At 37.8% G+C, this 14629-nt stretch overlaps 2 protein-coding genes across 2 annotated transcripts in view; both read right to left on the bottom strand.

Moving 5' to 3' along the window:
• LOC120416601 (SH2 domain-containing protein 3C) overlaps positions 1–544 on the bottom strand; it is a 103144-nt gene extending 102600 nt beyond the window's left edge. The window contains exon 1 of the mRNA XM_039578392.2: positions 276–544. Within this exon, the coding sequence (XP_039434326.1) occupies positions 276–318 (43 nt within the window). The 5' untranslated portion in view covers positions 319–544. The remainder of the gene's footprint in view (positions 1–275) is intronic.
• Positions 545–11837: 11293 nt separating this feature from the next.
• LOC120416613 (uncharacterized) overlaps positions 11838–14629 on the bottom strand; it is a 50589-nt gene continuing 47797 nt past the window's right edge. The window contains exons 5-7 of the mRNA XM_039578412.2: positions 13258–14255; positions 12683–13015; positions 11838–12621 (exon numbers count right to left, since the gene is read on the bottom strand). Of these exons, the coding sequence (XP_039434346.1) occupies positions 12283–12621; positions 12683–13015; positions 13258–14255 (1670 nt within the window). The 3' untranslated portion in view covers positions 11838–12282. The remainder of the gene's footprint in view (positions 12622–12682; positions 13016–13257; positions 14256–14629) is intronic.

The raw sequence follows: 14629 nt of genomic DNA, 5'->3' as shown, positions 1-14629 counted from the left end.
CAAAAGTAATAAAATCAAACGACCTTACGAATGGTGGTGCACGTGAGGGAAGAAAAACTGCTGCTAAAACTGCAGCTGCACCTTAACTCTGACTCCAGCCAAGTAACGTTGATTGAACCCTACAGCCTGTATGGCTAGTGCAGTGTCGACTATTTACGCGTTAACGGCACCTAATTACCCCGTGTGACCCAACTCGCCAACGCCTCGCCAAGTCCACATTCGAAACCTCATGGTAGATCGATATATGTTAATGCAGTGGGCACATTTCTACTTACTTTGTGATCGGCGTTTATCTAATTTACTCGTAGCTTTGCCCATGTTGAAGTATGCCGGTGCCGGTCACCGGTCACGCAGTCCAGTTCAGGAATTCACACTTGGTCGAATTAACTGCAGTGACACCTATTTCACGCCATAATGTTTGAGACACTGGAATACACACAAACACACAGTTTGCTTCTACAGCAGGAAATTCGTCGGCTTTGAGGCTGGCGTTTTGCAACACACTTATTTAAGAAACTGGTGAATACCGTTCTTTGCATGGAGCACTGTAGTATGGAGTGAGTTAGTTTAAATGTATTGTATTGCTAAATCTACAACAACGAGATAAATTAAGTAACTTTTGTAATGTGAATTTTGTTAGGAAATCTATTTTTCATAATTGGTTTTGTATTCAGTATTTAAATTAAATTCTGCAATATTTGTATAAATTCCCCCCCTTGAACAATACTTTATCTACCTTGGCCATGTTTATTCCCCAGAACGAGACCACTTTACACGCAGCCCAGATAAAACACATCGTGAGACTAAACATTAGGAAAGGAATTAAGATAAGGTAGATTCCTTCACCTGCACGCCGCTCTGCTGTGACTTTAAGAGCAGAGGTTGATATCAAAGAAGGAAACCGCCAAGTCACAAACCAAAACTTGGCAGTGTCTCTTTTTCTCCTCCTCAAATGCAGCTCTAATCTTTCTGGTATGTGCGGTTCTGCCTGGAGAACCTGTACAACGAAACCTGCCCAGAACACTAAATCTCTGCCAAAAACCAGTAATGCGATTAATTTAATGCCACCCAGCATCATCCGCGTGCAAAATGGACCACGACAGCAGGGAGTGAGATAAAACACGAAGCTTGCATGTTTTTTGTTCAAAGGAGCTTACACAAAAGCTCGCTCGCAAAATTGTGGGATGACCGCGTCACGACAGAGGCCGAGTTCCATTCAAGAAACCAGGAAAAAAATAAAACAAAAAATATAATCACAACCCACGATGCTTGTGGTGGTAGTTTTGAGGATTTTAGATGTTTTGCATCTCTTTCTGGCGAAGCAAACAAGACTAAGCTCACAGCAGATGTGAATTTGGAATTTTTAATGAGGAACTCTTCTGTTTGCGGTTTGAGCAAGACGGTGATGAACTCGCGGATGCAAATGATGTCATTTGGGTCGTACCTGTGCGAATGAATGGTATACATTAGAGGGGGCCTGTCTCTGCCTCGGGACGGGAATGCCATTCTACCTGGGTGAGCTGACCTATTCAACTTGGAATTTTAAACGGTGCCAAAGTTGCAACACAATACGGGTTATGGAAGGTGCGGTCTGGAACTACGACTGCAATTGCAAAACTTTCAAACGATTGTGGTTGATGAACTCATCGAATGATGGCTTTGGATACCTCAAATCCAATTGCCTGACTTGCCATATTTTTGTGTTTAAAATTTCACAAGTCATTCCACTAAAATTGAAATCACTTTTGAACTCCAGAATCACTGATTTTGACGAAACTTTTACGAAAAGGTTTTCAGCATCGTGTTCTATTTTTGTTGTTTTCTCATTTTCATAATTCAATTAAGGGGTTACATATATGTAAATCGCTAAAAATGTCAGAGGTTGTTATGAGCACACACTTTAACTTTTAATAAATCTGTTTACAGGACATTAAAATATACATTTTCATCTATTAACAAACCAAATTTGAAGACATTTGGTTGCATCATTGCCGAGATATAGCTGTTTGAAGTTAGCAGTTTCAAAAAACGGGTGCCACGATATCTCAACATTGCTGCGACCAAATCGGCTCAAAATTTTGGTGAAGACTCATTAAACCGGTCCCGTGTGCATGATGAAGGCCGATTTTCAAAAACCTAATTTTGAAAAAAGATAAAAATATGTTTTTGTTTGTCATATAAAAATGCGTTAGTTTTTGATTATTGTATTTAAAAAAAGCAAAATTTGAAAATCGGGCTTCGTCATGCACACGGGATATGTCTTGCGAGTCTACACCCCAAATATCAGCTAATTTGGTCCATCCCATCTCAAGATATCATGACACCCGTAAATCAACTCGGTGTTCAGAAAAAAACGCTCACAAAGTTTGACAGTTCGCTTTGCGCATGGCAAAATTTGGAGCTTAAATTGTTTATAACTCACTTAAATCATGAAATATCTTTATGAAACTTTCAGGAGTGCTTAAAAATCATCTTTTAAGTGGATTTAATAAATTTCTGTAATATGAAATTTTGAGATTTTCTACATGTGGGTAATTCTCTACCAACTCACACGAAATCGGGAAAAGTTGCCCCGACCCCTCTTCGATTTGCGTGAAACTTTGTCCTAAGGGGTAACTTTTGTCCCTGATCACGAATCCGAGGTCCGTTTTTTGATATCTCGTGACGGAGGGGCGGTACGACCCCTTCCATTTTTGAACATGCGAAAAAAGAGGTGTTTTTCAATAATTTGCAGCCTGAAACGGTGATGAGAGAGAAATTTGGTGTCAAAGGGACTTTTATGTAAAATTAGACGCCCAATTTGATGGCGTACTCAGAATTCCGAAAAAACGTATTTTTCATCGAAAAAAACACTAAAAAAAATTAAAAAATTCTCCCATATTCCGTCACTCGACTGTAAAAATTTTTGGAACATGTCATTTTATAGGAAATTTAATGTACTTTTCGAATCTACATTGCCAGAAGGGTCATTTTTTCATTTAGAACAAAATTTTTCATTTTAAAATTTCGTGTTTTTTCTAACTTTGCAGGGTTATTTTTTAGAGTGTAACAATGTTCTACAAAGTTGTAGAGCAGACAATTACAAAAATTTTGATATATAGACATAAGGGGTTTGCTTATAAACATCACGAGTTATCGCGATTTTACGAAAAAAAGTTTTGAAAAAGTTACTTTTTGCGTTTCTCTTTGTTTCGTCGTCCGTGTCTGTCGCGGGTGACCATGAACGGCCATGATCAATGACGACCAACATTTTCAAAACTTTTTTTCGTAAAATCGCGATAACTCGTGATGTTTATAAGCAAACCCCTTATGTCTATATATCAAATTTTTTTTAATTGTCTGCTCTACAACTTTGTAGAACATTGTTACACTCTAAAAAATAACCCTGCAATGTTAGAAAAAACACGAAACTTTAAAATGAAAAAAAAAAATGTTCTAAATGAAAAAATGACCCTTCTGGGTCAATGTAGATTCGAAAAGTACATTAAATTTCCCATAAAATGACATGTTCCAAAAAATTTTACAGTCGAGTAACGGAAAATGGGAGAATTTTTAAAACTTTTTTAGTGTTTTTTTCGATGAAAAATACGTTTTTTCGGAATTCTGAGTACGCCATCAAATCGGGCGTCTAATTTTACATAAAAGTCCTTTTGACACCAAATTTCTATCTCATCACCGTTTCAGGCTGCAAATTATTGAAAAACACCTCTTTTTTCGCATGTTCAAAAATGGAAGGGATCGTACCGCCCCTCCGTCACGAGATATCAAAAAACGGACCTCGGATTCGTGATCAGGGACAAAAGTTACCCCTTAGGACAAAGATTCACGCAAATCAAAGAGGGGTCGGGGCAACTGCTGTGTGAGTTGGCGGAGAATTACCCATGTATGTTACCCCTTAAACCAATAAATTTTAAGTTTCAATACGAATTCTTCAAAAATAATAAACTATTGTTGTATATATTCATATTTGTATCATTTTTTTCGCCATATAATTTTGGAAGCTATTGTTACAAAAATCTATTAAAATAATCAAAAATCTATATCTTTAGAACGGATTTTCTGTTCAATGTGGTGTCTTCCTTGACCTTCTCTGATTTTTTTTTCGAAGAGACCAGACGAACTTCCGTAACACTAACCTTTTCGACCTATTCTCGTCTCTTTTGCAGTTTTTTGCTACTTAAACCACATTTTCAGATACCTTATCAATAGCTTGCTCATTTTTATTTGAGCTATTTATTAATTTGAAATAGTCAAACACACTTTATGAAAGCTGTCTTCTGTGATCATAGTTCGATTCATAATATATGCCAACATAACAATTTTAAAGCTTCTGGACCAGCCAATTGTCCATAGAGATTCGGTGTTCTTGGCAACTGCAGTGGACTTTGATTTTGCGTTTTATAATTTGATTTCCCGGTCTCGGCGGTCCCTTCAATATGGACAACGAGAGAGTTCACTGTATTTATTTTCTATTTACAACTTGGTAACAAATTGGTTCATTCAAAGCATTTGAACAATAACTAGAAAAAAAAAATTATAAAAAAAGTCATATTAAAAAGCATTCAAAAATTTATCAATTATATAAGAATATAATGCCGGGTCCGGTGGCGCAGTGGTAAGCGTGGTAGCCTCTCACCCCAGTATGGCCTGGGTTCAATCCCAGGCGGACCCGGTGGCATTTTTCGAGACGAGATTTGCCTGATCACGCCTTCTATCGGATGGGGAAGTAAAACGTCGGTCCATTAGCGTAAAAGAGGTTTTGAGTGACTCACCACACATAACCTTCGGACGCCTAGAAATGAGTAGAAACTTGCAACAGAGCTCACAAAAGACCCGGGGGTCGTTAAAGTGGATTGCAAAAATGTGTTATTACATTTTTAGATACAATTTTCAAAAGGTTCTCTTTGCATAGGAGAATCATGACTCATAGGATGTTTTGAAAATTTACTCTAGATTTAACAATTTACTTTTTCTTTCATTCTCGAACGACGAAATAGTCTACTTTTCTGTACCAAAAATAACAGAATCGAATATAACCCTTTTCAAAACAATTGCATCCTTTCAGTGCTGAAAAGTAGAACTTTTGAACACTTGTTTGAAAATGTAATACTTTTTAACATTTTTTTAATTTAACGATTCGTTGACTCAATGCATGGACATTTGACCTATAATTCTTGCCAAAGGGTGTTTTTCGCAATTGCAAAAATACGTTGTATAGAACTCGTTACAAAACATGATTTTTACAAAAAAAATCCTCTTTTTGCAACTTGTTGCATAAACTACTATTTTGCAACTGATTATGCATCATTTTTTATACAAGTGTAAAAAAGTTCTAGAGTTTTTTTTTAATTAAAATTAAAAATATGAAAGACAATAGTTTATAGGACCTTTTCAAAAAAACTCTGGAGTTCAACTTTTCAGCAATCATATCAGTGAGGAAAGTAGAACTGTTTAGTCCTTGTTTCGACAAGTATTACTTTCCGATTCTATTATTTTGAGTAGAGAAAAGTATGCCATTTCATCGTTTAAAAATAACAGCAAAAGACACGACGAGATTGCAAAAGAATCCTTCAGAACGCGTTTGAAAATAATGTGTGATTGTAAGGTCGATATTTACTGAAATAAATAATTATTAATAATAATATTGATCTATCTTCAAATCAATAATATCACCATCTGCATGCCTGCAATCTTCCGTCCAAAAATGTGCCACCATTGATGATAACTTATCACCATCCGATATCGCAACATTCCATTGACAGTGACGGTGCTATGAAACAGTAGTTTGAACACGCGTCGCCAAATATTTAAAGCTAACCGCAGAACAGACTAGGTAAACAGTATGCATACTCGTGATATTACATGTAGGAGAAAATGGCCAATTTTCCTAAACAACTTTAATATACTGTTGTAATTATTAACAATTTTCTAATTCAGTATTTTCATTCTATAAAAAGTTCTTTTGTGATAATCTATTTACAATTCTCTACAAAACTAGATTACTCTCTTTAACACTTTGAGTCAAAATGGGAAGCTATCCCCTATAGTTTTCTTCGCGATGCACGCCTCAACGCCACACACATTGACCGCGTGACGCGCCAAACGCTAGCGGCCATTGGGGAAGGTGAGGGGCGTGAATTGGAAGAGGCCGTGGTCGATGGCGTCACCCACGATAAGATTCCAGACCTTCATCAGACGCCTAATGCAGTCGTGTTGGGTGGAAGTGCAAGAATTTTGGGAAGTTGCTGCAATCTTGCTTCTCACGTGCCATAATGGCGATCATAACTTAAACGTCACTTTTATAGCATCCTCCATTATGGGAACACTTCCAAAGCTTGACAAATCAATAGACTGGTGCTAAATTATTCCTCTAAAACGATTTTCGTGTTCCTTCTTCGTCCACTGACCACTAAAAGCCACTTGTTCAGCACCCACGCACAAATCGCCAGACTTCGATCATTTTCGCTTCCATGTTCCCAATTTGTTGACACAATTCGACACTCGCGGTGGTCATTCCCGGAATAACAACGTGCAAACACACACTGCAGCCTGGCGCCAAGTACTTCCATACATCGTGGCGCAAGACCTCGCAAGACCACCCTGGAGGGAGCAATTAATTAATTTGTGCAGAGGTAAACAGCAACTATTTTGCACTGCGCATACAAATTGTGTTGATTCTGCTTTATGCTAAATATGGCGTCACTTGGTGGTTATCACTACGTCACGATGCGATTTGCAGACACTTCGTTTAATCATTATTAATTTCGTCAGCATATTTTAATTCTATTTATTTGGCAATTTCTTTTTTATGTAAAACTCAAATTCAATTTGAAAATCGTAGAATTAAATTAAAATTACTGTTAGACTCTATCAAAACGCAAAAAATTGCTGACGAATCCACTTTGTTGTTAACCACGTTGTTTTCAACGAGACGTCTCTAACGCGAATTTAAACACACACGCGAAATCCGAACCGCCGCCGCCGTCGCGAATTCTTCCAAACAATCGACTTTTGTGCTTGGGACTTTGCCGAGTGCCGGTTGAGAACTGAGCTGAGCGCGCGGTGTGGCGTCGTCGCGAGTCGCGTGTGCGTCGTCTTCTTCCGACGACGCCGACGACTTAAGCTTGTGTGTATGCGCGATGCCGGCGACGCTGCAGTCGAATATTCTGTAACGTAAAATACACACCACCGCACAAATTGCGCGTGCAGCTGGGAAAATGAAAGATTGTTGACTGTTGCAAATTTGTGATTATTTAACATTACTGATTGATAATTTTACATACAAATTCAAAAAATGACCAAAAGCGATATTTTGACAAATTTTGACTAAATTCTGAGGGCAGATTTAGATTCAGCTGGCGAGATAAATACAGTCCATATTCGATTATCTAAAGCCTCGATTATCCGACGGTTTGTATGGGATTTAGGATAAACAAAAAAAATTACGTATTATTTTTATTTCCTTACTTTTACCGTCAAATCCAATCCAGCAATAATCTCATTGTAAAAATGAACAAACTTTGTTTTAAATTGTTTAGTAAACAATACTTTAGGGGATGAATAAAAAAATAAATCGATAGTTCCCGTAGTTTTGAAGATACTAAATCTCTGTAACTAAAATCTTGGTGTAAAAGCTCTGCTTGATGTGTACCGTTAAGATAATTAATTAAAGTAAAATAGATAAGTTACTTGAAAAATTCTGTACGAAATCGGTATTTTTTGGTGCCTTTGGTATGCCTAAAGAAGCAATTTTGCATCATTAGTTTATCCGTATAATTTTCCATAAAAATTAAGCAGCTGCCCATACAAAAATGATATATGAAACACACGGTCAAAAAAAGTTTGGCGATTTTTATTTTCACTTTTTGTCACTAATACTTGATTTGCAAAAAAAAAATACTACTTTTATTGTTTTTTTTTTTTTTTTTTCATTTTCTGATATGTTTTAGGAGACATCAAATGCCAACTTTTCAGAAACTTCCAGATTGTGCAAAAATCTTTGGTTGTGTTATGCATTTTGAGTCAATACTGATTTTTGCAAAAAATCGAAATATAGGTCGTTAAAATTCAATATTACGCCCTTTTGAAATGTAAGTCTTGGTTTAAAACGATTGAAAATATTGTTTTCGAAAAGATCGGAAAATTTCACGAATGTTTCATATTTTAACATTAAAAATCGGACCATTAGTTGCTGAGATATCGACGTATGAAAAAGGTGGGTTGTTTGGGTGAGACTAAAAAAGCATCAATTTTCCTGTTTTTAAATATTTACATGGTAATATCTCAGCAACTAAAAGTCGTATCAACAAAGTTAAAAAAAAACAAAATATTGAGAATTTTCTCAGCTTTTAATTTTTTTTTTCAAAGGTGGGCATTCAAGGGCACTAATTTAAAAAATGAAATTACTGCTATTATTTCAAAAAAGTTTCCTAAAATATTTTACATCGAAAAATGAAGTTGAAATTTTTTGCGACCTATAATTCGATTTTTTGAAAAAATCAGTATTGATTCAAAATTTATAACTCATCCAAAGATTTTTTGCACAATCTGGAAATTTCGGAATAGTTGGCGTTTGCTGTCTCTTTAAACATATCAGAAAATGAAAAAAAAGGTGTTTTTTTTTTTGCAAATGAAGTTTTACTAACAAAAAGTGAATTAAAAATCACAAAAAAAAATACCGTCCATCATTTTTTATTTCAGTTCTTATCAAAACCTACAACTTAGCCGAAAAAGTCAAATCGATCAAAACATTCCTTCAAAAGACACTGATTTTTGAATTTTCACATATCATTTTTGTATGATTTTTGTATGGACAGCTGCCAAATTTGTATGGCAAACTATATGGACAAACTAATGATGAAAAATGGCTATTTTGGGCATAACGAAGGCACCAAAAAAGTTTCAGCCGGATTAAAAAATACAATACGATATACGTTTCTATGCAGTTGTTTGTTTACCTTTGATATGGAAACGGCAAGCTTAGATTCATTTCCATTGATTCAAATTTCTAAGCTAAGTGATTGTAGATAAGTAATTATGCTTGAGCTCGGCAATCAAAAATAAGAAAACGAAAACAATATTTTTTTAAAGATTCGATTCTCAGAAGTTTTGATTACCCTAGGTGATTTTTTTCGAGTCTGGGCTGCAGTTGAAAAATTTTCGAATTTCGTTAGGGTGGTCCCAAAAAATGTCCTTGATAATTAGACATTTTTAATTGGAGATATTTCATTTTGAAAGAAGAAAAACACCCACAAGACCTCCATTTTATTATGCAAAAATCTCAGCAACTAATTGTCAATGTTTAAAGATGAAAAAAAAAAAATGCAAAAAGAGAATGGGCGAATTTGGTCCAAGGATGTACTCGAACGGGACCAACTTTTTTTCGAAAGATCTCACCGAGACATGAACAAAATTCTTCTGGACCAACTCTCCAAACCCCGGGGTTCAAAAGTTACAAGTTTTTGAAGTTTGAGTATCTTTGGTTAAAATCTACAAAAAATCGTATTTTTGCTATTTCTAAAATCATTCATAAAATCTCTATTTTATTATGGATTTTGCTCATCTTGACTTCATTCGACGCGTATCAGCAAAAACTATGAGTTCTGATATGTCTTAGCATGATTGAAACATGATTTCTCTTGTTTTTATCCGTTTGAACCGTTTGTGCAAGAGGCATCCCATAGAAACAAGTCGGAACTTCAAGGTTTTGAAATCGGATCTGACCTAGACTGCTTCAGTGAGTATGGAAGGCTTCAGTGTAATGTTGTAACAACTTATTGGGATGGTCTGAGTCATCCGAGAACTCCTTGGAGTTAAAACCGGTGAGTCTACCGCCGTAACAAGCAAGATGTCGACGGAACATACCCGCATAACTTCAGTCAGTATGGTAGACTGCTTTGTTAATGTGTTGGGATGTCTTTAATCATCCTAGGACTCCCTGGAGTTAAGATATTTGGGTCACTGTACGAGAAAAAGGTCGACGATTTTTAACAGCGCATCATGACCGCAAAGATTCATGATGCTGTTATGTTGGGATGTACTGGACCATTCCAGGGAGTCCTTGTAACAGCCGTAGACCTACAGATTATAACTCCAGGGACTCCATAGATGACCCAAGATATCCCAAGCCATTAACAAAGTAGTCTACAATACTCTGAAGCTATGCGAGTATGTTTCGTGGTCAAAACCGTCGACCCGTAACAAGCTGTAGCTCCACAGATCATAACTCCAGGGAGTCCTTGGATGACCCAGGACATCCTAACACATTAGCAAAGGAGTCTACCACACTCACTGAAGCTATGCGGGTATGTTCCGTTGTCAAATCCGGTCGACATTTTGCTTGTTACGGTAGTAGACCCACAGATCTTAACTCCAGGGAGTCCTAGGAGAACCCAGGACACTCCAACACATCATCATAGTAGTCTACCATACTGACTGAAGTTATGCGGGTATGTTCCGCCGACATCTTGCTTGTTACGGCGGTAGACTCACCGGTCTTAACTCCAAGGAGTTCTCGGATGACTCAGACCATCCCAATAAGTTGTTACAACATTGCACTGAAGCCTTCCATACTCACTGAAGCAGTCTGGGTCGGATCTGGTTTCAAAACCTTGAAGTTCCGACTTGTTTCTATGTGATGCCTCTTGCACAAAGGGTTCAAACGGATAAAAACAAAAGAAATCATGTTTCAATCATGCTAAGACATATCAGATCTCATAGTTTTTGCTGATACGCGTCAAATGAAGTTACGATGAGCAAAATCCATAATAAAATAGAGATTTTATGAATGATTTTAGGAATAGCAAAAATACAATATTTTGTACATTTTTATCCAAAATGCTCAAACATCAACAACTTGTAACTTTTGAACCCCGGGGTTTATAGAGTTGGTCCAGAAGACTTTTTTTCAAGTCTTGGCGAGATCTTTCGAAAAAAGTTGGTCCCGTTCGTGTACATCCTTGGACCAGCTCCCATACAAATTTGCCCATTCTCCTTTGATGATCTCTTTGCAAAAAATATATTTCGAAAATTTTGGAACCAGCATCATCATTTCAAAAGGGCTTAGTATTGAATATTTTTCCCTTTACGTCCAATTTTCAATGTTTCTTAGACTGAAATTTAAAACTAAAAATGTTCCAAACTTTTCGATTTTTTTTCAAAAATGGTCGTTTATGGGCACTATTTTGAATAAATCGAAAAACTGCGAATTTTTAATAAAAATTGAACTTTAAGTGGCCAAAATACGGGGCACTTTATCTATTTCTGTAAAGTTCATTTCAACTGCAAATCCAATTTTAAATTGAATACTGCAGTCAAATAAAAAAAAATGGTAGCATTCCTATATCTTTGACCTTATTTTTGTATGGCTCAAAAATTGCGAGTAAAAAATAAGGAATACTAATTTTGGTAAATTGATCTCGTATAAAAAAGATAATTTAAATTTGTACAGAGACATGTACGGATGAACCAATAATGACACAAAACGGCATCTTTGGCCACAAAATTTGAGCCAAATAAAAAATTCTTCACATTGCACTATTTACAATGCCCTCTCACGACGAGTTTCTTATAATAATACATCAAATTTTAGTTTGGTAACCTAAGCATTAAATGTATAAATGCGATAAGATACTTTGATAGTATGGAAAAAATACAAGGAACAGCAACTGCACACATAATAAACTACATACCTATCTTAACTTTATCATTACTCTGACTCGCAGGCAGCGATTCCATAAATAGTATCAAGCCTTCAAAGATAACACCGAAAAAAAAACAGCAATGCGATATGATGATTCAGAAGGGCGATTGGATAAAACCAAATTCAAACAACGGAATGCATTCTAACAATCGTTTATTTTCTTTAACTTGTTTGCCAACAGAGTTTTTCTATATACTTAAAGGTTATGTTGAAATGATTACTGTACTTTTGAAGGCATCAAATCACAGCAACATGAATCTTAGTGTAATTTGTAGTACTTGTATGACTCTCACTTTCTTTTTTAATACATTTGTTCAGTAATATTCTAAAACTTTTTCTATCTGTAGAATATCTATAAAAATATCTTTATAATATCTGTAAAAATTGTATACAAATTATGTTTAATATAAAATCTTGATTATGGCCAAAAGTTTATGGCATTCTTGTTGCTAATTTCGTGGATTGTATGACACAGTTGAAATTCACTACTTTCAAATATTTTACAAAATTGAGCCTCTACTAACTACTCTTTATTTAAATCCCTGATTTACAAACACTCTATCTCATTATTGTACATCTTTTCAAAAATATTTCAACTTGTTCGCATTCACGTCCGGATAGAACGTCCCGGTGGTCTTTACCAGTGAAATCGAGTCCTTCGCTGCTGCTGCCGCCACTTGCTGCGGCGGCAACGGTGGCATAACCAGCGGCACCGGTTGGTACATCATTCGGCTGGTGTCCAGCGGGACTTCCTGAGGATACACTCCACCTCGAAATGGTGGCTGGTGCAGCGTCAAACTGGGTGGAAACGTCAACGTAAGCGGCTTTTCCGGTTCTTTCGCTTGACACTCGTGCTCCTTGATGTCCGCAAACGTCTCGAACAGGTTGTTGCAAACCACGCACTTAAGGTGATTGCGGGGCTGAAATGAAAGGGGAATTTGTTAGAAACTGGTCGGAAATTTTACAAGATGTTAAGCTCACCTTCTCCCTGTTTGATAGATCCATTTCGTGGGTCACGGTAGCGCTCGGCTCAACCTTAATCTCGCGCATGTGCTTCTCCAGAATTTGGGAAAAGCCTCCAAAATCCGGCGAGCCAAAGAGGGAAGACATTGGCGGTGCCGATTCCATTGGGTAGAACCCTTTCGGAGGACTCCTTCTGTCTTCATGCGTCTTCAACGTGGGAAAATCTTTCCGGAACCGCAACTCGACCTCGGGAACCATCGCCGGCGATTCCTTGCTCATATCCGCTGCAGGCTTCGAATCCGCCTTCTCCAGCTTGAAGCTGGTGAAGATTGCTTGCGGGGAGTCCTGGACCTGTTTCGGGGGGAGTGGGATGCTGGTAAGATTCCGGGATCCGAGAGACAGATCTTGTGATGGTGGTCGATGTGTTCGGAAAGGTCATGTAGGCACAGAGTTTGAGTGGTTCTTTTTTTGGAAATGTTAGTAAAGAGAAAGGATAGGTCTTCTCTCCTGGAGAAAGGAAAAATCGGGGTTAGATCAAACAGATATTTACAGATGAGTGAGGTTATGAACGGTAGAAGACTTCTTTTACTTACATTGTTGTAAACCTCCATGACGTGATTCTTTCGTGGACGACCTCGCTTGCGGTTGAACAGCGTCTTGCTTGAGGTGAACTGCAGAAAGTTGGAGCTTTCCAGCATGTTCTTCTGTCGATCCATTTGAGACGAACTTGCTTCCGATGACGATTCTCCCAAGCCGGAATCATCTTTCTTGAGCAATCGATAGTCCACCGAAGGATTCGATAGGAGTTTAGACTTGCTTAAGGTGGAGACGTTGAAGAACGGAGCTTCCTGACTCATCGAAGCGGGAGGTTCTTCCAGCAGCCTTCGTTTCAGAGGAGGTTGATCGGCAAACCCCCGCGGCAAGCTGGACAGCGGACTAGTTTGACCAGCAGCTGCTGTGGACGTCGCAGCGGTAGCATCTATCGTGGCATGTTCACCCAAATGGCACGTTTCTTCGTTGAATTTGTACAACTGCTTGAGGTATTCCTCCCCAAGCTCGGCCTGCGCAAGCTTCCTCAACCCGTCCACATTCTCCGGCGCCAGAACCTGCTCATAGCTCATACTTTGCAGCATTTGCATCCTCATGTGCAGCATCATCTGCAGGGGCAACGCCCGGAACGTCAGCTCCGACATGATGGCCAACAGCTCGAGCACCGGATTCCTCGACACAACCGGATCCACCAGCGACGGAGACACCTCCTCATCTTCCCTTGCGCCCATCGGGGGAGAACCCCCCTCCTCGTTCCTCCCGGGCCCCGGAAACGAACCACCAAACTTCGACAGCAAACTCCGCGCCATCTGGTACTTCCGGTAGTCGACCTCGGTGTCCATGCGTTCGTGTTTGCGCTTGTGGCTCAGCAACTGGCCGCTCGAGTGCAGCACGTAGTGGCAGTTCTCGTGCATGCAGTGGATGTGGTTGCACACGCGCGAAAAGCGACAGTTTTTGTACGTGCAGTCCTCCGACTTGAGGAACTTTTTGTAGCCATCGCGCAGCAGCATCTCGTCCTTGAGGTGGTACGTTTTGTGCTTTTCTGGAAGAGGGGGAAATTGAATTTGGTTAAATTTTTTGCCAATCCACGTTTGAAAAAATTAAATTAAAATGCTTAATGTTTAAGGAAAAATATTTTTTTAATTTAGAAATTCAAGGATTTTTTTACAAGAAATTTCTGAGTTTCCCAGGTTTTAAAATCCCGAGAAATTAAATTTTACAGACTATCTTGAATTTTGTAGAATTTCACAAACAATCATTAGTAGGAAAATAAACAAAAAAAAATTGTCACACCTCTTGCAACATTTTTTTAAAATCATCTTGAATTTAGAAAAAATGGTTTGCAGGGAAAGAAAAACCATTGCCAAGATTATTGACAACATTTGTTTAAAATTATTTAAAAAAATCTTTAAATTT

Source organism: Culex pipiens, chromosome 2, assembly GCF_016801865.2.
Source record: "Culex pipiens pallens isolate TS chromosome 2, TS_CPP_V2, whole genome shotgun sequence".
NCBI classification, from domain to species: domain Eukaryota; kingdom Metazoa; phylum Arthropoda; class Insecta; order Diptera; family Culicidae; genus Culex; species Culex pipiens.
This window is presented reverse-complemented; position numbering and strand designations above follow the sequence as displayed.